Source organism: Geotrypetes seraphini, chromosome 1 (genome assembly GCF_902459505.1).
Source record: "Geotrypetes seraphini chromosome 1, aGeoSer1.1, whole genome shotgun sequence".
In the NCBI taxonomy this organism is placed as follows: Eukaryota; Metazoa; Chordata; class Amphibia; order Gymnophiona; family Dermophiidae; genus Geotrypetes; species Geotrypetes seraphini.
The window spans coordinates 486,829,672-486,852,911 of record NC_047084.1 but is presented as its reverse complement, the minus strand read 5'-3'; the positions used below and the strand labels follow the sequence as shown (position 1 = coordinate 486,852,911).

At 40.2% G+C, this 23,240-nt stretch overlaps 1 protein-coding gene across 1 annotated transcript in view; it reads right to left on the bottom strand.

Annotated features, from left to right (window-relative positions):
* Nucleotides 1–23,240, bottom strand: part of SHOC1 (shortage in chiasmata 1) — a 283,884-nt gene that overhangs the window by 14,874 nt on the left and 245,770 nt on the right. The window contains exons 26-27 of the mRNA XM_033962662.1: nt 9,328–9,459; nt 6,580–6,729 (exon numbers count right to left, since the gene is read on the bottom strand). Of these exons, the coding sequence (XP_033818553.1) occupies nt 6,580–6,729; nt 9,328–9,459 (282 nt within the window). The remainder of the gene's footprint in view (nt 1–6,579; nt 6,730–9,327; nt 9,460–23,240) is intronic.

Here is a 23,240-nt window from a genome sequence, read left to right as displayed (position 1 = left end):
GTCTTGGCATCTCTCTTTCCTTGCCTCTCCTTTCCATGATCTTCTTTCTACATCCTTCCCTCTCTCTCTCCGATTGGGTGCAGCAGCAGCTGCAGCAGCATTTCTCTTCTCACTCCCCCACCCCTTCCCTGTCTCACATATCCATCAGCAGTGCAGCATTCACAATTCGCTACATGCTAAGGCAGAAGATATGGCAGCGATGGAGTCAAAGGGAAGGAGGGAAGCTTACAACTTGCTGCTCTTGCTTGCTTCGGGTCTTCCTCGCGGCCGGGTCCTGCCTACTTTCTGTTTCTGCGAAGGCAGGACCCAGCAGCAATGAAGGCCTGAAGCAAGCAAGAGCAGCAAGTTGTTTGCTTCCCTCCTTCCCTTCGACTCCCTCGCTGCCCTATCTTTTGCCTTAGCTTGTAGCGAATTGTGAATGCTGCACTGCTGATGGATATGTGAGACAGGGAAGGGGTGGGGGGAGTGAGAAGAGAAATGCTGCTGCAGCTGCTGCTGCACCCAATCGGAGAGAGAGAGGGAAGGAGGTAGAAAGAAGATCATGGAAAGGAGAGGCAAGGAAAGAGAGATGCCAAGACAATGGGAGGGAGGGAAAGGAAAGAAGGAAAGGAGATACCAGACCATGGAGGGAGATGGATGGATGTCAGGGCAGGGGAGGGAGACAGATGCCAGACCAGGGGAAAGGAAGGAAGGAGGGAAGGAAAGAAAGGAAGGCTAAGAGATGCCAGATAATGTAGGGGGAGGGGGAGATGGAAGGAGAGGAGAGAGAGAGATGCCAGGGCATGGGGGGGGGAGGGAAGGGAAACTAAGGAGACAAATGCTGGACCAGAGGGAAAGGAAGGAGAGGAGATGCCAGAGCAAGGAGGGAGAGGGAAAGATAGGAGAGGAGAGAGAAGCTAGGGCATGGGGGAGGGAAGGAGATAGAGATGCCAGAGTATGGGGTGGAGTGGAAAGGAAGGAAGGAAAGGAGAAGAGAGAGATGCCAGAGCATAGGGGAGGGGGTGGAGATAGAAAAATGGAGAGGGGGTGAATCTGAAATGAATCATGTACAAAGGAGAGAAAGGGCACAGAATATACAGTTTATCGAAAGGACATAGCTTTCAAATGACATTATAAGCAAATAAAAATAAAATATTTTAATACATTGCTAATTATTACCTGCATCTTTACCTAAACTATTTTGCCCTAGCTCTCACTATGATCTTATCTGCTACTTTTTTATTTTGCTGTAGTGCAATCACACAGGTCTCCTTCTAGGCTCAGTAACACCTCTCCATAAATTATGTGGAAGAGGTCTGGAAGTGGGGATCGCATCTATTTCATATCAGTAAGAACTCAGGAAGGAACCTAGTGATCAAAACATTATTAGAGGTGTTGTAGAGCCCTATTTTGTATGACTGGATGAGCTATATTTATCTTTTTTTCCAGTTGTTTAAATTCATGCAGAAATAAATGGCTAGATTGAACCTAATGACTTCATTAACGCATTCCCCTTTTTTAAACCTCTATACCAGGGGTGCCCACACTTTTTTTTAGCTTGCAAGCTACTTTTAAAATGACCAAGTCAAAATGATCTACCAACAATAAAATTTTAAAAAACTTAAAGCACACTGTACGCAGAGAAAATGTTAATTATCATTTGTATTCGGGTTTTTTTCAGAGGTCAAGGCAGATGACTTTAAAATATGCAATGTTACCTCAGTAACAAATACACAAAAATAGACAAATATACCCCCTCCTCTTTTACTAAACCTCGATAGCGGTTTTTAGCACAGGGAACTGCGCTGAATGCCCTTCGCAGCTCCCGACGCTCATAGGCTCCCTGCGCTAAAAAACACTATCGTGATTTAGTAAAAGGGGGCCATAGTGCAAAATATAGACAGATATAAATTCTCAAAACAGACACTTTTGATCACTAAATTCAAAATAAAATAATTTTTCCTATCTTGTTGCCTGGTGATTTCATGAGTCTCTGGTTGCACTTCCTTCTTCTGACTATAAATCCAATATTTCTTTTTCTGACCCCCCATTTTCTTTCTGTCTTTCTTTCTCTCTCCCCCTGCCCCCCTCTTTATTTCTGTCCTTCTTTCTCTTCCTGTCTTTCTTTCTCTCTCCCCTGCCCCCTCTTTATTTCTGTCTTTCTTTCTCTCTCCCACTGCCTGCCTGTCTTTCCTTCTCTTTCCCACTGTCTGCTTGTCTTTCTTTCTCTCTCCCCCTGCCCTCTCTCCAAGCTATCGTGACGATTTCTCCACTTCCTTGATTCTTTCTCTCTCCCTGCCCTCCCCAAGCCATCATGCCGATTTCTCCCTGCTTCCCCGAGCCAGGCCTGGCACGTATAAGCGCCGGGCCCACAAGGCTTTCCCCCCCTCCCCCCGATGTCAATTCTGACATCGGAGAGAAAGTTCCAGGCTAGCCAGGCAGCGATTGGCTGGCCCAGAACTTCCCTCTCCGACATCAGAATTGACGTCGGAGGTGAAGGTTTGTGGGTCCGGCACTTGTACGCGTCTGGCCTGGATCAGGGAGGCAGGAAGAACAAGACCGCAAAGGCAACACGATCGACTCGCGTTGCCTTTGCAATCTACTGGTCGATAATGATCAACCATTTGGGCACCCCTGCTCTATACATTACATTACATTAGGGATTTCTATTCCGCCATTACCTTGCGGTTCAAGGCGGCTTACAAAAAGATTTATAAAATGGGGTTACAATGTAGGAATTGAAGATACATTAGAGTGGCAGTTAGGTAGTTTCGAGGTAAGGATAATTACAGTTTACAGTAAATTGTGTACATGGAGGTAAAATTAGGTGAAGTTAGGGCTGATTTAGGAGTTTCTTAAAAAGTATTGTTTTTATTTCTTTTCTGAATGTCTTGTAGTCTGATGTGGTCATCAGTAGTTTGGAAATTCGGGTATCCATTTTTGCGGCTTGAGTGGCTAGGAGGCCATCGTGAAGTTTTGATCTTCTTACTTCATTGATCGGGGGGGGTATGAATGGGGAGTGCGTTTTTCTGTGTCTGAGTGTGGATGCTTGGTTGAGGCGGTTATTCAGGTAGGAAGGACTGTCTCCGTTTAGGGATTTAAATAGCATGCAGTAGAATTTGAATTGTATTCTTCCTTGGATTGGTAGCCAATGTGAGTTGATGTAAGCTTCTGTGATGTGGTCAAATTTTCTTAATGAGAAGATGAGTCTCAAGGCTGTGTTTTGGATTGTTTGAAGTTGTTTGATCATAGTAGCAGGGCATGGGAGGAATAGGATGTTGCAATAGTCTAGCAGTCCTAGGATTAGAGATTGTACTATAAGCTGGAATTGATTTCTTTCAAAAAATTTCCGGACTTGTCTCAAATTTCTCATGATTGTGAAGGATTTCTGGATTGTATTATTTATTTGTGGTTGCATGGTACAGCTTCTGTCTAAGGTCATTCCTAGTAGTTTTATGGTGGTTTGGATGGGGTAGTTGATAGAGTTGATTTCTATACCATTTGAAAGAAGGCAAATATCTAATTATTCACTTCTAGAATTGGATACTTCTTAAATTTAATAAAAATATTCTGGCACAAGTGTCAAACCTTAAAAAAGGAAGTCATATTGAGCATTGGAAAATAATTATTAATAATTAACTAATAAAAATAATACACATTTAATTCCCCCCCCCTCCAAATTTCCCCATCCTGCTCCACCTGCTACTTTTTCATGCCATCCGGCTGGAAAAAATTTCTGGGGAGAACACTGCAGTTGAAGTCATTTGCTGTGGAAAAATGTGCAGGTATGCTGATCGGTGTTCAATATGTTTGTGAGTGACATTGCTGAAGGGTTAGAAGGAAAAGTGTGCCTTTTAGCAGATGATACCAAGATTTGTAACAGTAGACACCGAAGAGGGAGTAGAAAATATGAAAATGGATCTGCAAAAGTTAGAGGAATGGTCTAATGCCTGGCAACTAAAATTCAATGTAGAGTAATGCATTTAGGGATTAATAATCGGAAGGAACCGTATATGCTGGGAGGTGAGAAGCTGATATGCACGGATGGGGAGAGGGTCCTTGGGGTGATAGTGTCCGAAGATCTAAAGGCGAAAAAACAGTGTGACAAGGCGGTGGCTGCTGCCAGAAGGATGCTGGGCTGTATAAAGAGAGGCGTAATCTTTAGAAGGAAGAAGGTGTAGATGCCCCTGTAAAGGTCATTGGAGTATTGTGTTCAGTTTTGGAGACCGTATCTGGAGAAGGACGTAAGAAGACTTGAAACGGTCCAGAGAAGAGCGACGAAAATGACAGGAGGCTTGCGTCAGAAGACGTATGAGGAGAGACTGGAAGCCCTGAATATGTATACCCTAGAGGAAAGGAGGGACAGGAGAGATATGATTCAGACGTTCAAATACTTGAGTATTAACGTAGAACAAAATCTTTTCCAGAGAAAGGAAAATGGTAAAATCAGAGGACATAATTTGAGATTGAGGGGTGGTAGATTCAAGAGCAATGTTAGGAAATTCAACTTTACGGAGAGGGTGGTGGAATGCGCTCCCGAGAGAGGTGGTGGAGAGGAAAATGGTGACTAAGTTCAAAGAAGCATGGGATAAACACAGAGGATCTAGAATCAGAAAATAATATTAAAAATTTAACTAAGACCACTACTGGGCAGACTTGCATGGTCTGTATGTGGCCATTTGGGGGAGGATGGGCTGGAGAGGGCTTCAATGGCTGGGAGGGTGTAGAGTAGGTTTTGACGGAGATTTCGGCAGTTAGAACCCAAACAAAGTTCCGGGTAGAGCTTTGGATTCTTGCCCAGAAATAGCTAAGAAGAAAAATAAAAAAAAATTAAATTGAATCAAGTTGGGCAGACTGGATGGATCATTCGGGTCTTTATCTGCCGTCATCTACTACGTTACTATGGTGTAGCTAGTGTTGGAGTGCTTTCTCCACTTACCTTTGTAATAAGACTAAGAAACAGACCAAGATTGACACTTTTTTTTCCCAGAAAGAATGATTAAACCAGTAAATGTATTGATTTTGTATGATATTGCATGTATGATTTTCCATGTTTTGATTATGTATATTTTCTTTTTATCTTTATTCATTTTCAAACTTATAATAAGTGTGACAATATATTAAAACAAATTAACAATAAATATATCACTTAATAATCATCAATGATACAAATGATATGCTCTTATCTCCCACCCTTCCCACCCTTTCTTATCATATAATCAAATACCTTGTACAATTTATAATAAATTACCTTCCCTCCTTCTAATTATAGCTGTACAAGAAAGTAAAGTACATAGTATTACATATCAGTACAATAGGCCTAGTTTCTTATGTTAACCTATTTGTTACAATCCCTTGGGTGGTCAATTTACAGAGGTTCTACTGTATTTTCCACACTCCTTCCCTTTGCCCACTAATGAACAGAATTGCTTGGCTCCCCTAATGGATTATACTCAGAAGGGATGTGCAGTCAATGTTATCATATTTTGACTGTCTTTAATAGTATGCTCTGTTAATGTCATTGCTCCTGAAATGAAAATAAACTAAAAATCCTGAAAATGACAAAAATGTTTGCCCTGCACATCCCTAATATTAAAGACCTCTAATTTTCTTTGGCAAGCCGGTGGTTGAAACATCGCTATGTTTGGGAGTGTGTGATCTCTGCTCTCCACTCGCGTTTTCTTCCTCTTGAAAAAGAGCCTTTTGAAACACGATCTGTGTCGCGGAAGTAGAGTGAGGATTTATGGCCAAAGTGTGGATTATGTGGATGGAGGTTTTTGAGTGACACATGATTTTTTTGGATTATATTTTTTATGCACCTTATTGAGGATTCTGAGGATTTGGTCACACACAGTTTTGATGCCAGCTGGTAAAGGATGCCTTTGCATCTTATGGATCAATACCCCCCTGATTGCAATCTACAAAGACCCATTGAGCTAAGTAATTTATTATTTTTCATATTCATTTACAATGGAGGCAGGGAAGGCTTATGCAATGATGTAAGGAACTGAACATCTTATAGCCTTCCAGTGGCATTTTTTTAATGTTCACGTCACTGAGCACATCTTATTTCAATTATGTTAGATTATGTTTATTTAAAATTCTCTAGTGTTAGGAGCTGAACAGTAAGGATATAAGAATTGCCATACTGGGACAGGTCCATCAAGCCCAGTATCCTGTTTCTAACAATGGCCATCCCAGATTCCAGAGCTTCCAACTTATGCAGTTCCAGGAGGGAGGTTTTAGGAAAACCTTAGATTTCTGACAATCCTATCCTAATAGATTATAGGATAGACAGAACTGATTTCAGTAGGTAGAACTGGAGACTGCAAATTCTACACTGCTTTTGGATTTAAGTTTTAAATTTGCACTGCCCCCAAAAATCTCTCTTCTGGAACTGGCAACTCAGATTCCATAGTCAGATTAGAAATTTCTGAAATGGCTCATTAAAAATACAGGGCTGTCCATCTATTGCAGGTTTGTTATCTTCTGATTTTTACAAAAGCAACAGATTTAAAGGTATGCATAACAACCCTGGAAATGCTGTCTCAGATGAAAATTAGTGAGTTAATGTGCTATTTAGATTTTAACAGGTCTAACCTTCAAAACTTTTTCTGGAACCTCAGGGAAAAGTTCATATAGCTCATCAAAAGTTGCTGACAAAAGCCATCTCAGTGAAATCCCCCTATGTAGCATAAGCTGAGCCACCAAAGGATTCACACATGGAAATGCAAGCAAACACTGCTCTGCCTATTAAGGAAAAAGAAAACAAAATAAGTCATTTGATCAGTGAGGAGAAATAACTTACAAAGAAGAAATGACTGAGGATAAAATCTGCTACATATTATGGGGGCATGACTTGAAATTCAAGAAGCAAATAATAGGACAATCACAGCTATTATTTGGATATTATTATTTGGATATCCCAAATATGTTCAAATGCCACATCTGCATTTACAAAACACTAATCATGATGTTTCAAAACTGACTCACTTTACCAATGGTGATGGGCTTCTACAAAATGATATGCCCTATAGAAGGGCAAAAATATACATTTACAGCCTTTACCAGCTGTGATCACAAGCGTTCCAGGGACAGAATTCAGGAAGGCTTTGCACTTTTGCACATGCATTTGAAAATTCAAATGTATTCAACTATCCACACCAAATAGTTCACAGTTTTCCTGTGGTAATTTTCAACAGCAAAAGTAGACACAAAAAATTAGAATTACCATTAATCTAGCCTTTGAAAACTAATTTTTTTCTATCTCCTTAAACAATAGAAAAATTATACTCTGTTCTGTTTTTTTTTAAGTTAGTTTTTGTTTTGCATTAGATTTGTGAGTAATGGAAGATTAGGTTTATACCTATGATAATTTTCTTTCTATTAGTCCCTGGAGGATTCCATATGCTAGATGTTCAATCCCCACCTGCAGTCTGGTTGTTGCAGAAATCTAAATCTTTTCTGAACACTTTTCCCCTAACCTGAGAGTCAGCAAACAACCTTAGTTCAGTCCCAAAGCCAAGCACATATCTGCAAATCCAGGACAAAGGGGTACAGGGGAGAATCCCTATCAACATAATTAAATCATGAACTGGCTTGCTTTGCAAAATATTAACAATTGAGAAACAGGCACAATAGCAACTCAGAAAAAAAACCATTGAGGAACAATGCAGAACTAACCTGCTGTGTGCAGCGAGCACCCCAAGAAAGGCCTTCTTGGATCTACCAACTGGCTGGAAAAACTTCAAACCTGTAATGAGATTGACCAGGGCAGAAAGGAGCAGGTTACTACAACTGAGTTAAGACAGAGTGGGTGGGTCATATGGAATCCTCCAGGGACTAACAGAAAGAAGATTATCAAAGGTATAAACCTAATCTTCCATTCTGTTATGTCTCGTCTGGATTCCATATGCTAGGTGACATAACAAAGCCACTGTAGCTCAGGAGGGACAGAAGAGCCTGCCCTCAAACCCAAGGGCCTGAAAAATGGCATCAGAATGCACTGCCACAACAACTAGGTAAAATCAGGCAAAAGTCTGAAGAGAAGACCAAGAAACCACCCTGCAAATTTCATCAGAATGAATCGCGTGAGATTCCCCCCACGACACAGCCACACTTCTTGTCAAATGCTGTAAATGAGAATGGTGGCTACTTGCAGCAGGCAACGGAAGTCGCAGAAATGGTCATTCTAATCCATCGAATGATCGAGGAACTTGGACCATGGTAAGGCACAGCAGTGAGAACAAAAAAGTGATCAGACAGCCTAAACTCAAATAAAGGAGTAAGACCTTCCAGACATCCAAATTGCAGAAGATCCAATCTGTGCACTCCAAACCTTTTGGATGAAATGCCAGCAACCTAACTTTGTGATTGACCTGGAACGCCAAGACCACCTGCTGCAAGAATGTAGGTACAGTATGGAGGAAAACACCCACATCCGAAAAACAGAGAAATGTTTCCCTGTACGAAAGAGCAGAAACTCCAAAATACACCGTGTTGAGACAATGGTGACCAGAAAAAACGTCTTTCAAAGGGGGCATCACCAAGGCCCTTTAAAACGATGTTAAGATTCCACAAAGGGAATAGAAGACGCAAGGGAAGATGCAGACAAAGCGCCCCCCTCATACATCTGGTCACATCTGAAAGATGAGTAAGCAAACTAGCGCCTCAGCAAGCTCGAAAACACATAAAGCCTGCAACCTAGTTTCTCAGCATGCGTACTATTTTTAACATTAAAACAGGACTCACAGAGCATCACTTTAGTTCTAGACTATTTTTTTTTAACTTCTGTCAAAACAAGTTTAGATTATATAGAAGTTGTCTAGCAATACCACAAAGACAGAACTTACTTTTGGGGGGACTGCAGTATAAATAATTTCTTTCATTTTAAATATGAAGAAGATAACAATATAATATTATCTAGACCAGTGGTTCCCAACCCTGTCCTGGAGGAACACCAGGCCAATTGGGTTTTCAGGCTAGCCCTAATGAATATGCATGAAGCAAATTTGCATGCCTATCACTTCCATCATATGCAAATCTCTCTCATGCATATTCATTAGGGCTAGCCTGAAAACCCGATTGGCCTGGTGTTCCTCCAGGACAGGGTTGGGAATCACTGATCTAGACTAGTGGTTTCCAATCCTATTCTGGGAGAATCCCCAGTCAGTTTGGTTTTTACGATATCCACAATGAATTTTCATGAGACAGATTCAAATGCACCTCTTCCACTGCATATAAATCCATCTCATGCATATTCATCATGGATATTCTGAAAACCTGACCAGCTGCGGGGTTCCCCCAAGACGCATTTGGGAACCACTGATCTAGACAGCCATAACCAACCTTAGATGGTAGGACTGAGAGCCAAGACTTGTCTAGCCACTCTTGGGGATTTCTCTTAGAAGACATCAAAGTGTGGTCGGCAATCTGGCGAATCAGTAAAGCTGTTTCCTCAGTTCCTGGTGTAATAACTACCTGGAAAACACAGATTATATATTGTTTATCCAAATCACATACTATTTATATCACACTATTCAATGCATATCTAAGTCTACGGTAACAGGTACGGTAACAATATTTCTGTGGCAAATGCACTGAAGCCCAATCAATGCCTATGGCTAGGGGCGGCACAGGGCAGGGCCACATATCCTCTTTTTTTGCCGGTGAAATCTGGTAACTCTAATTACAAGATATCATACATTCTCTTGCAACCTCTCCAGTCCACCTGACTATGTTCCTTTCCTTGATTTCATGATCTTTCCCTCTGTTCCACCCCTTCTATATTCCCCAACTTACTTTCAAATACCTCATCTCCCTCATATTCCCCCTCCACTTTTATTTATGTACATATTTATAATCATTTATATCCCATCAATCTCAGCAGTTCACAGAATAACATAAACAGACACACATGAAACACAAACATACACAAAATATTTCTAGACATTTAACATATTTATTATTTATTTTAAAATTTACAAACTACCTTAAACCAATATTCTTAATTCTGTGATATCCAGTAATGCTTAAATAATGAAAATTATCAACAAACAATAGAAGTTACTTAAGATGTTTGAATGCCTCTACAGAACCAGGCTTTTACACTCTTCCTAAAACTAAACGTTTCTATTATGCTCTAAAGATGCACAGGCAACAAATTCCAAGTTTTTGACCCACATGTGATAGAGTCCAATTAATAGTTCTGGTGCAGTGACTTGCAAATTTTGATCTTGTGTTCTACTAATTCAAACAACTTTGAATATATCCTATGATTTGACTGGCAACCAATGGAATATCTTCACTATAGGAATAGCATAGTTACTCACCTATAGCAGGTGTTATCCAAGGACAGCAGGCAGATATTATCAGATTTAGATGACATTATCCACTGAACCTGGCACAAACAGTCAAAAAGTGTACTGTCACTTTAAATCTTTAAGACCACCTATACCGCGTGCGTGCTGGTACCTTCCTGCTTGATGTTGTCTCGCAGGACCATCAGTTCAGTAACAAAGCTAAAAAACTAACCAGGGGAAGTGGAAGGGTTGAGAATATCTGCTTGCTGCTCACGGATAACACCTGCTACTCACGTGGATTAAAAACTGGTTGGTGGATAGGAAACAGAGAGTGGGGGTTAATGGACAATACTCGGACTGGAAAAGTGTTACGAGTGGAGTGCCACAAGGTTCGGTGCTTGAGCCCATGCTCTTCAACATATTTATAAACAACCTAGAAATTGGCACGACGAGTGAGGTGATTAAATTCGTGGATGATACAAAGTTATTTAGAGTAGTGAAGATACAGGAGGATTGTGAAGACCTACAAAGAGACATAAATACGCTTGAGGAATAGGCTGCGAAATGGCAAATGAGGTTCAACGTGGATAGATGTAAGGTGATACATGTCGGTAACAAAAATCATATGCTCGAATACAGAATGTCCGGTGCTATACTCGGAGAGAGACCCCAGGAAAGAGACTTGGGAGTACTTGTAGATAAGTCAATGAAACTGTCCGTGCAATATGCGGCGGCGGCAGTAAAAAGGGCAATGCTAGGAATGATTAAGATGGGGATCACAAACAGATCTGAGAAGGTGATCATGCCGCTGTACCAGGCCATGGTACATTCCCACCTGGAATGCTGAATCCAACACTGGTCGCTGTACATAAAAAGGATATAGTACTACTCGAAAGGGTCCAGAGAAGAGCAACAAAAATGGTTAAGAGACTGAAGGAGTTGCCGTACAATAAGAGGCTAGAGAAACTGAGCTTCTTCTCCCTTGAAAAGAGGAGATTGAGAGGGGACATGATCAAAACATTCAAGATATTGAAGGGAATTGGCTTAGTAGAGAAAAAGATTGTTCACCCTCTCAAAGGTTGAGAGAACGAGAGGGAACTCGCTGAAGTTAAAAGGGGATAGATTCCGTACAAATGTAAGGAAGTTCTTCTTCACCCAGAGAGTGGTAGAAATCTGCAACGCTCTTCCAGAGGCGGATAAAGGAGAAAGCACCTTTCAGGTATTCAAGAAAAGGTTAGATAAGTTCCTGCTGAATCAGAACATACATAGGTAAGGCTAGACTCAAATAGGGCACTGGTCTTTGACCTTAGGGCCACTGCATGAGCAGACTGCTGGGCACAATGGACAACCATGCAGCATAAGCTCACATTTATTTTATTATAGGCCAATTGCAAATATCCCCTTCTTAGCAAAGTTGACTGAGAAGGTGGTATTTAATCAAGTATCTGAGTTCATAGAAAAAACGAACATCCTACATCCAAACCAAACAGGTTTTAGATAATATCACTCTATGGAACATTCTTTGATTGGCATGTCCATGTCCATACTTTACTTCTTGGACCATCATACATCTGTCCTTTTGATCTCTATTGATCTCTCATCGGTGTTTGACACAATTGACCACAGTCTTCTTATAGACAGATTACAATCGATAGGTATTACAGATCAGGTTCTTCTTTGGTTTAAATCCTACTTTGAAAATCGTTCTTCAACAGTGTCTTTTAACAATACAACTTCCGAAAGTTTTTCAGTAACATACGGTATTCCATAAGGGTCCATTCTCTCACCACTTTTGTTCAATATTTTTCTTGCACCGCTTATGACTCTCTGCCAAGTCATTGGCTTTACGGTATTCGCTTACACAGATGACATTCAGCTCTTACATCCACTTGATCCTACTAACTCTCTTGAAACTATAGCAATCAATAGGAAACTTGAAAAAATTCACCAGTGGCTCGATGCTAACAGATTAGCTCTTAATGTTAACAAAACAAACGTTATGTTCTTTCCTTGGAAAGACAGTTCTAAACTTATTTTTCCAATCTCTATTAAGGGTACCACTTTACAGTTGATAAGTAACATCAAGATTTTAGGGGTTATCTTCGATGGTACACTAACCTATCATAATAACATTAGTAATATTGTTAAATCCACTTTTTATAGACTTCATCAAATCCGTTCAGTATCTAAATTTCTATGTCCAAAATCTCTCAACATTCTAATTCACTCTTTGGTTATCTCAAAAATTGATTATTGCAATGCCCTACTCAAGGGAATAGCCCAAAATGAAATTAGACATCTACAGATCATTTAAAATGCTTCAATAAAACTAATAATGAAAGCTAAGAAATTTGATCGCGTCACTCCCCTTCTTAAGAAAGCGCACTGGCTCCCAGTTGCGCATCGTATACAGTATAAGCTAAGCCTACTTACCTTTAAGTCTCTGTTATATAAAACTCCGGCTTTCATCTACAAATCATTGATTCCCTATACCCCAACCAGATTACTGAGGTCTATTGATCAACATTTTTTAGTTATCCCTTCACTTAAAATTATTAATACATGGCGGAATTTTATTTTTTCTGTTACAGCTCCGCAAACATGGAACTCCCTCCCCATTTACTTAAGAGAAGAAAATAATTTAGATAAATTTAAGAGCAAACTGAAAAGCTTTCTTTTCAAGGATGCTTTTGATACCTTAAAAAAAAAGCTTGATTGAGAGTTTCATTTCATCTTCATAACTTCTCTAAAGTTCACTGTTTATTCCCTCCCAATTGTTTTTTACCATAATTGTCTTCTTTTTTATCAGCGATATCTATTTCTTACCCATCCTTTCCTCTCGTTTTAACATATTTGTACTGTTAGCCCTTATCACGTTACGTATGTTTTTAGTTTGTTTAGTTTGTTTAGTTTGTTTGATTTGCTGTCCTCTTAATTGTATATAATTTTAATGATATGTTCATCGCTTAGAAATTTGAGTAAGCGATCAATCAAATATACAATAAACTTGAAACTTGATTTATTTATTTAAATTATTTATATTACCGCCTATTAATTGTCTAAGCAGTTTGCATTCAGGTATTCTCTAGATGCCAGGATTATGCCTCTGAAAAGAAAGTTACTGATAACTACTATGAACCTGGCAAAACCAAATGGGTTGGAGGGAAGTTGGCATCTAAGTAGAAAATAAATTTTTCATAACTTCTTAGCCGAACTGACTATCCCAACTGGAATGATTCTTCAAACAATAGTGGCATTGAGGACCAGGTGGCTATTATATAGATGTTTTCAATGGGAGCGAAACGTAGATTAGCTACTGAAGTCATCATTGCCTGAACTTTATGTGCAGTGACACAGCCTTCAAGCATCAGCCAGCAAGTACCTGCTAATGTATTATCTGATTAATGATCAAATTTTATGGTATAGTTTTTGTAACTATGTAAAATGTTTGTTTGTCTAACATATATGATTGTGAATATGTAAACCATATAGGTAATATACAGTATATACATTTTTAAATCCGCTATAATAATACCCTTAGTGCACATGCGCACTTCAAACTCTGTAGTGCCGTGCTCCCACATGTGCAGTAGGACCCTGCAGTGGTTTCTCTATCGGCCTCTGTCCTCATACGCATACACTTCCCACATCCCAGCCAGCCTGTGCCTCGACGAACGGCAAATGTCCAGGCCTCAGCCCAAGGCCGGACCAGTAACGGAAGCAGCCGCGCTTTCATTAAGCAGCCACGGGGCATTTGCTAGGCCTGCCCACTTCGATAATGCGAGGTGGGCCAGCCTAGCAAAAGCCCTGAGGCTGCCCGGGCTAGCGGATGCTGTACAGGGGAAGCAGGTAACAGTGAAGGGGTGCTGCTGGACAGGGGGGAGGTAAGAGTAAGGGAGAAGGGCTACTGATGGACAGGGGGAGCAGGGAAGGGATGCTGCTGGACAGGGAGGAGGAAAAAGGAATGAAGAAGGGCTACTGCTAAACAGGGGAAGCAGGGAAGAGGTGCTGCTGGACAGGGGGAGGTAAAAGTAAGGGAGAATGGCTACTGCTGAACAGGGGGAGCAGGGAAGGGGTGCTGCTGGACAGGGGGGAGGTAAAAGTAAGGAAGAAGCGCTACTGCTGGACAGGGGGAGCAGGGAAGGGGTGCTGCTGGACAGGGGGGAGGTAAAAGTAAGGGAGAAGGGCTGCTAGCACCCATTAATGTAATGGGCTAAAAAACTAGTAAATAAATAAATATTTGGCTCTTCTTCAGCGTCAGTGCCCATTTCAATTTCCCCAATATTTCCCACATATTCTTTCTATCTATTTTTAATGCTTTCTGAATCATTCAATATCTTGCCATTGGTGTCTTTAAGCATTCCCAATAGAGGTTGGAATGCCTGCCTCAATCTCTTAACATCCTGATAAGCTAATCTGATTTTTAACCATATACATGCTCTGATCCAAATTTTTAACATATATTATTTATTTATTTATTTTTAAAATTTCTATACCGTTTTTATCCTTAAAATATCATTCCTTGTTTTGCCGAACTTGACAATAAAACACTCGATTCATTTGTGATACTTTTTCCCCTATCACCGGAAAGTTTTGCTTGTCTTTTTTATTCTGCTACTTTCCTAGTTTCTTCCAATATCCAAAGCAATTTCTCAGCCAACTTCTTTTTCTGGAGTGTTTTTCCAGCTTCATCACTAATTACGATTTTGATGTCATTCCATGACTCTTTGGGCTCTCTATTTTCTATATCAAGAACAGCAAATCTGTTGTTTAATTTTATTCAATAATTGTATGGAATATTTTCAGTATCGAATTTTGGAAAGCTTCTAATGATCTTCTTGCAGAGCTTTTCCTTGATCTTATATGTCCAAAGCTCGTGGTCACTTCTACAATCATCTCCTGGTTTAGTCCTTGTTGTCAAAACTGCAGATTTCCATCTCTGTGTTTTGTAGATATAATCAATTTAAGAACATAAGAACATAAGAAATGCCTTCACCGGATCAGACCGAGGTCCATCTAGTCCGGCGATCCGCACACGCGGCGGCCCATTTAGGTACTCCTTTATGGAGACCCGGATTTACCGTATCCCTCAATATGATATGCAAGAAGGTGTGCATTCCAACTTGCGCTTGAATCCCAGTACAGTAGTCTCCTCCACAACCTCCTCAGGGAGTGCATTCCAAGCATCCACCACGCGCTGTGTGAAAGAAAATTTCCTGACATTTGTTCTGAACCTGCTGCCACTCAGTTTCAGGCTATGACCTCTTGTCCGTGTCACATCTGAAAATGTCAGTAATGCTGCTTCTTGGTCTATTTTATCAAATCCTTTTAATATTTTAAAAGTCTCAATCAAATCCCCTCTCAGTCTTCTCTTCTCAAGGGTAAACAGTCCCAGTTTCCTGAGTCGATCTTTGTAGCTCAAATGTTTCATTCCTTTAATAAGTTTTGTGGCTCGCCTCTGCACTTTCTCCAGCAGAGTTATATCCTTTTTAAGGTATGGAGACCAGTGTTGGACACAGTATTCTAAGTGCGGTCTGACCATTGTTCTATAAAGTGGCATTATGACATCTTCCGATCTACTCGTAATCCCCTTCTTAATTATGCCCAACATCCTATTTGCTTTCTTCGCCGCCGCCGTACATTGTGCCGATGGCTTTAGGGTACTGTCAATCAGTACCCCCAAATCCCTTTCCTGTTCGCATTTTGCTAACTTAACCCCCAACATCTTATACTCATGTTCCTTGTTTTTCTTTCCTAGATGCATCACCTTGCATTTGTTTATGTTAAAGTTCATCTGCCACTTTATCGCCCACGTTTCTAGCTGGTTCAGATCTTTCTGGAGGTCCTCGCAGTCCCTTTGAGAGCCAACCGCCCAACATAGTTTTGTATCATCAGCAAACTTTATTATATTGCATGTTGTTTCCTCTTCCAGGTCGTTTATAAAAATATTGAACAAGATAGGCCCAAGAACCGAGCCCTGGGGCACGCCGCTGGTCACTTTCTCCCAGTCCGAGAATTTCCCATTTATGCTAACCCTTTGCCTTCTGTTTTCAAGCCATTTGCCGATCCATCTGTGTACTTCTCCTCCTATTCCATGGCTTAGTAGTTTCTTCATAAGCCTTGCATGAGGGACTTTGTCAAACGCTTTCTGAAAGTCCAAGTAAATTATATCCACTGGTTCTCCACTATCCATTTGTTTTCCATGTTTTCCATGATTTTGATACATGCCATTTGGATAGGTCCATGTGTACTGGTGACATTTATCATGTTGAAAATGCGTATTGTGACAGGGGATGATAAGCCGGCCACAAAGTAGCCGGCCAGGGTCCCCTGCCTAGATGGACGGGTGTGTGACCTTGGCTTTTAAGATGACAGTGGTTTCCATGCCCACTGTTCCGCAACACCTTTGAGGCTGTCAGGATAGTAGCTTTTCTAACAGTGCCAGAAATCACCAGTCTTTACTTTCAAATAAAGCAATTCTCCTTTAATAATTTAAGCACAGCTTTTTTTTTTTTTAAGTTCAAATGTTTTTATTGATTATAATAGAAAACAATATCAGATGGAAAGATGTACATATAATCACAGTTATCTCTTGAACAACCCAGACATGCGTGTGCTCAGAATTGTATACATAAAAATATTAATTACAGCGCTCCATTAATATGTGTATCACATGTGACATGCATATGACAAAAACACAAAAGGTCACTCAGAGCAATAATCTAGTAAAGGTTTCCATATATCATAGTATCTATACAGTAAATGAGATCTTTCAGCATTAATTTTCTCATATTTACCAGTGAGACAGAGTGCATTCCACCACATGTGGAAGTCAACTTTAGTTAAATCTTTCCAGCAATATAATATCGTTTGCATAGCTAGAGCTATCATTATAGTGAATAAACGTTCTGAGTGTGTGGTTAAGGGAGTTGATAATGTTTGACTCATACCTATAAGTGTGGCAAGTGACATTGTTTCATGAATCTGAAGGACCTCACAGATGATATTCCAAACTCGTTCCCAGAAGGACTGAATTTGCGGACAAAAGAATAGTAAATGTTCTAAGGAACCCTCACTTGTCTCACAAGACCAGCATTTGGGAGATTTATGTGAATCAATTTTATAAGATAATAGCGGGGTCCATACTGCTCTGTGTAAGACAAAGAAGATAGACTGCAAAAGTGAGGCAGAGTGAATGGATTTGAAAAAAATTTTCCAGAGTTCCTCCCAGTCAATGGCATCAGAAGGAAGACTAAGCTTATAATTCCATTTCTGTTCTAATTCTGCAGAACCATGAAAAGCCGTCATCTGTAAGTGCTTATACCATATTGACGCAGTGAGCACTTGCCCAGTATTTCTATGCATAAAATCACGCAATCCAGAGTCAGCGTTGCAATTAAGGATTGTAGGTAAGGAATCACGAATACAATGTACAAGTTGTAGCCATCTATAATGTTGATTGGCAGGAAGTCCTTTATTCTCCACAAGAGTAGTAAACGGCGTCCAATTAGTTAAAGTCATGTGGTCTTGTACCGTCCAGATTTCACATTCTTGCCATACTTTCCAGGATATGATTGAGTTTTGAATTTTAAAGCGTTCATTTTTCCATAGAGGAATCAGTGTCGACATCTCCCATCTACTCTTAAAAGTTAAATCAAGGTTATGAATGGTTGATTTGTAGGCCTGAAGTATAGGATCCGTGATGTCTTTTTTGGGTAGAAGCAGACCCGGTAGGAACTGTACCCGTTGTACACCGTACAATGCTCGTTCAATCAGTATCCATGTTGGAGGATTGGGATCTCTAATCATGAGGTAGTGCCCCAACGACCATTGTCGCATGATGAAAGCGTTATGGTAATGTGAGAATGAAGGGAAGTTGACCCCACCAGCTTTACGTGGAGCTTTCAGTTTGCTTAAAGCAATACGAGGCTGCTTAGAATTCCACAAGAACTTCGTAAGGATATGAGTCCATCTGTTTGTAAAAGTGAGATGGCAGCTGAAACGGTAACATGTACAGTATGTAATTTATTTTGGGAGTCATCATCATCTTGATGGTTTCCAGTCTCCCCCACCAGGTCAAGGTCAATGGGGACCATTTGGTCGTTAGTGATTTAATGGTATCAATGAGGTAATCACAATTTAGTTGTATAGATTCTGATATAGTGGGACCAAAAAGAACCCCTAAATATTTCATAGAGGATGGAGACCATTTGACCCCATATGAAGTTATATCAAATTCAGCAGCAGGGCAAGTAATCGACATCACCTCCGTTTTACTTGTATTTAATCTGTAGCCCGAAACTGCTGCGTACTCTTTGATGGTATCCAGTAGATGAGGGAATGAAGCAGGAGTTATATACAGTAAAACATCGTCTGCGTATGCTGATAGTTTAAGTTCGTGATTCTCGATTTTAAGACCAGTGATTCTAGGGTTGTTTCGTATGTTTTGTAACAAAGGTTCAAGCGCCATATTAAATAAGAGAGGCGAGAGGGGACAACCCTGTCTGGTCCCTCTCGTTGGTTTAAAAGGCGATGAGAGGTGTCCATTGACATATGTTCTAGTAGAAGGACTGGTATATAACACCTTTAGTTTGTCGATATAGTTCTCAGAAATTCCATACCAGTCCAATGTATGGAAAAGAAAAGGCCATTCGATACGGTCAAATGCCTTTTCAGCATCTAAGCCCACTGCAATGATGTCCTGATGCTGAGCATGTGCCTGTGTGAGTACATGAGAGAAAATACGCGTATTTTCACAAGAGTAACGACCATTGATGAATCCAGTTTGGTCTGACGAAATGATTTTAGTGATGACTTGTTGCAGCCGTGTGGATAGTAGTTTGGCGTAAATCTTTGCGTCAACATTTATTAATGACAGTGGTCTGTAGTTAGATAGAGTTCTCTTATCTTTATTCGGTTTCGGAAGTACGATAATTGTCGCTTCTGTAAATGACCCAGAGACTTCACCTGTGTCAATGAGATGTTCAATGAATTGCAAATAGTACGGAGTTAAAACATCCTGAAATGCTCGGTAATATTCCACGGTCAGACCATCAGGACCTGGAGTTTTTTTGAGTGCCATGGATTTAATTACTGAAGTGATTTCAGTAAGAGTTATTGGTTCATCCAAGATTTTATTGTCCTCTGAAGAGAGACGGTTGTGAGGAATGTGTTCCAAGAAATCCTGGGATTTGTGTGGACCTCGAATCTCTGAGGTGTATAGATTACGGTAAAATCCCATAAAAGCTTGAGATATGTCCGATGGATCAGATATGTCTTCACCCGTATCTGTTTTGATACAAGCAATAGTGGATTTTTCTCTACGCTTTTTAAGATACTTGGCCAATAAAGTCCCACTTTTGTTATTTCCTGCAAAATAGGATGCAGATTGTTGCAATATCTCCTGCGACGCTCTTTGGCTTAACAGGGAGTTATATCGAAATCTCGCTTTGTTTAGTTGAACTAATATAGAAATATCTGAAGGCATGGTCTGATGTCGACTCTCCAGGGATGATATTTCATTTAACAGGATATTCATCTTCTCCTTCATTTGTTTGTGCTTATGTGCTGTGTAAGTAATGGTAATACCCCTAACATAAGCCTTAAAGGCATCCCACCAGCATGTCCATGTAGTGTGTTCTGGTTTGTTATGTTGAAAGTATTCTTCAATCTGTGTCTTCATCAATGAGCAGAAATTAGTGTCTTGCAGTAGCGAGTTGTTAAAGCGCCACTGTTTAGGCAGGGAGGAAGGTAAACAGCATTTGATCGTGATAGTGATGGCTGCATGATCTGAGACACAGATAGGAGATATCTCAGTTTTAACAACTGAGTTTGTAAGTGAGTCACTAATTAAAAACATATCAATGCGGGAATATGATGAATGGGGAGGTGAGAAAAAAGTAAAAGAATTTTCATTGGTATGCATATGTCTCCATATATCCAGGAGCGAAGAATCAGTGATTAAATCTTGTAATGCAAACCATGCTTTTGTCTTTTTATAAGCACAATTAGATTTTCTATCTTTTGTCGGATTTAATACCATGTTGAAATCTCCTGCCAGTATCAACTGTGAATCTATATCTTCCAGAATCGATGCTTTAATTTCATGGAAAAATTCTGGTTTATCTAAATTGGGACCGTAAACATTCATCAGGCAATAATTCTCCCCTGCTATTTTAAGTTTGACTTTAACCCATCTTCCATTAAGGTCTGAAGTTGAAGAAATTATAGTGATATCTGGCCTGTTACGAATCAAGGTTAGTACTCCTCCCTTACGGTCACATGCAGGAGAATAATATGTGTTAATGGTCCATGAAAAAAGGACACGCGAGGAGGCTTCTTTATTAAGATGGGTTTCTTGAAGCATAACTATATCAGGATTAAAACTTTCAACATATGTCTGGATTTTTTTCATTTTGACTTTGTTATTAAGGCCTTTTGTGTTCAAAGATATTATCTTAAGAGACATTCTGATAGCGAGGTAAAATAACAGTCATAGACAAGTAGGCAAATGTGCATATCAATAACAAGATACAGTTAGTATTATGCCATACAATTATACATGTCTTGAGCAGTGCAAGATAGATCCATATTATTATAATCTGTACTGTGTACATCCAGTTAACTATGGTGCAAAAACAAGCACCTCTATAACACAGCGTGAGTGCAGCTAAGGTAACAGAGAGGCAGAGTGGAAATGAGACCCAGACTCCCAAAACTTGTCAGTACTTTTAAACAGGCAAACATTTAGTATCTTGCTCTATGTATAAATATATCTGAGCAACAGAAACAGTGTGATGAGCATGCTTCAGATAAATTCAAACCAGTAAAAAGAATAAGAAACAGGTATGAAGTATTATTAATAAAGACACATGAGACCCTTCAGGACACTGAAGCTTTCCCAGGTATTCTTATATACCCTATCAAACCTGGTTTATCGGCGTTGGAGAGTGGAGCTCAATATATGTAGCCAGCTCTTCCGGGACAGTAAAGTCTTTAGTCTGGTTGTTTAAAGTCACTCTGAGACGTGCTGGGTACATCATACCATATCTGGCATTCAGAGCTTTAAGTTGTGGCCGGTATGAGAGGAGTTGTTTACGTTTAGAGGATGTGATCTTGCTCAGGTCTGGGAAGAATAGTATTGTGGCACCCTCATGTTGAATCGGTGCTTTTATCTTCGCCTTTTGTAGAATATCCAGCACTTGCTGATATCTCAGCAATTTGAGAACAATTGGTCTAGGTCTGCGATCAGCAGGCATGCGAGAGGAGGGTACCCTGTGAGCACGTTCTATTTCAAAATCCCTCTGGAAGTTAATATCAAGTAGCTTGGGGATTAATGTTTCAAGGTGTTTTATCAGGTCACAGTCACGTACATTTTCAGAAATACCTAGTACCCTCAGATTACAACGTCTAGATCTATTGTTGCTATCCTCCATTTCTTGTTCAAGCAGCTTTATTCTGTTGGTTTGCCTGTGGAGCTCAGCGATTTGCGACGAGGACGACTCCATCTTGGTTTCTAAGGAGGAGACACGTGCTTGCATTTGTGAAAAGTCTGCAGTTAAAGCTGATAGTTTTTCATTTATTTCATCTGTACTTGCTTTTGTATCTGCAGCAAGTTCTTTCAGTTCGCGTAATTCATTTAAAATCTCGCGATTGGTGTCCTCCGTAGCGGCGGGAAGCGGCGTCTTAGAAGGTGAGACTGGGTCCGGCTTGTGTCGCTTCCCCACCTTTTTGTCCGCCATCGTCGGTTTTTAAAGCTGGTGCCGATTGACAAAGTTGTGCCCCACACTATATTTGTTCAGCCGCGCTCGTTTGTTCCGGGAATTGCTCAGTTGATGCGCCGTTTGCTGTTAATTTAAACGGGAGTCTGTGGGAGCTCAGATCCTATGCTGCCATCTCGTGCGGGCTCAGCAGCGCCCCCCCTAAGCACAGCTTTATCATTGAGTTCATGTCAGAGGCCACACATATAAGAAGAAAAAAAACCTTTTAAACAAAGTTCTTCTTGTGCCAATTTCACTACGCTGTGGCAAACTGCATAATCCTGCCCGCCCCAAACTTGGGCACAGGAAAACAAAAAGGATCCCCAGAAAAATAAACACCAATAGTTCAGTGGTTTTCAATCGATTCAAGCGAGCACCGAGGACGCTTCTTTTATCAGTTACATGGTTTATACAAGAAGATATAAGTTTAAAATGGATGACTAGGAATTCTCCTTTTTTAAGATCATTTCACTCTGAAGATCTTCAAGACTCCTGAAGCAGGCCGAGTTGGCTGAAACACGTACATGTCGAGTCACTGAGATTTTTTGGATGAATAAAGGACTTTTTAAGAAAGAAGATTGAATTTACCAGTCTACATTGGACATCTCCACTCTTTGTTTTATGTCATTGTGGTTTGTGGATTTGGTTCTCCGTTCTTGTCAGCATAGAAATAACATTTAATCTGATGTTCCTGAATTCTCAGAGCCAAGGGACTCAAAAAGATATTAAACAATAAGGGCGAAAGTATAGAACCTTAAGGCACACCACAGGGAAGATTACTAATCGAGGAGCAAACAGAGGAAAAAGAAACTTTGAAAGTTTTCTCTGTGAGAAATAATTTAAACCACTCCAATACTTCTCCAGATATTCCAAAATATTTCAACCGATTTATGAGAAGAGAATGGCTAACAAGATCAAAGGCTTCTGAGAGATCTAAAGACACTAATAGTACTGTCTTACACTGATCAAAGGCAGTCATTAAGCAAAGATGCTAAGATTGTTTCAGTAAAATAAAATCCTCTGAAGCCAGATTGCGATGGATGCAGCATGAAAGAGAATTCAGCGTGTTGTGAAAATACAAGAATCCCACCTAATGGGTATATAAAAAGTGTTGATATTGAAAGCAATTTAACCAGTGGTGCTATAGTCAGTTAAGTACTGAATATTACACTTGACCAGCCATGCTTTACCCAGTACTGCA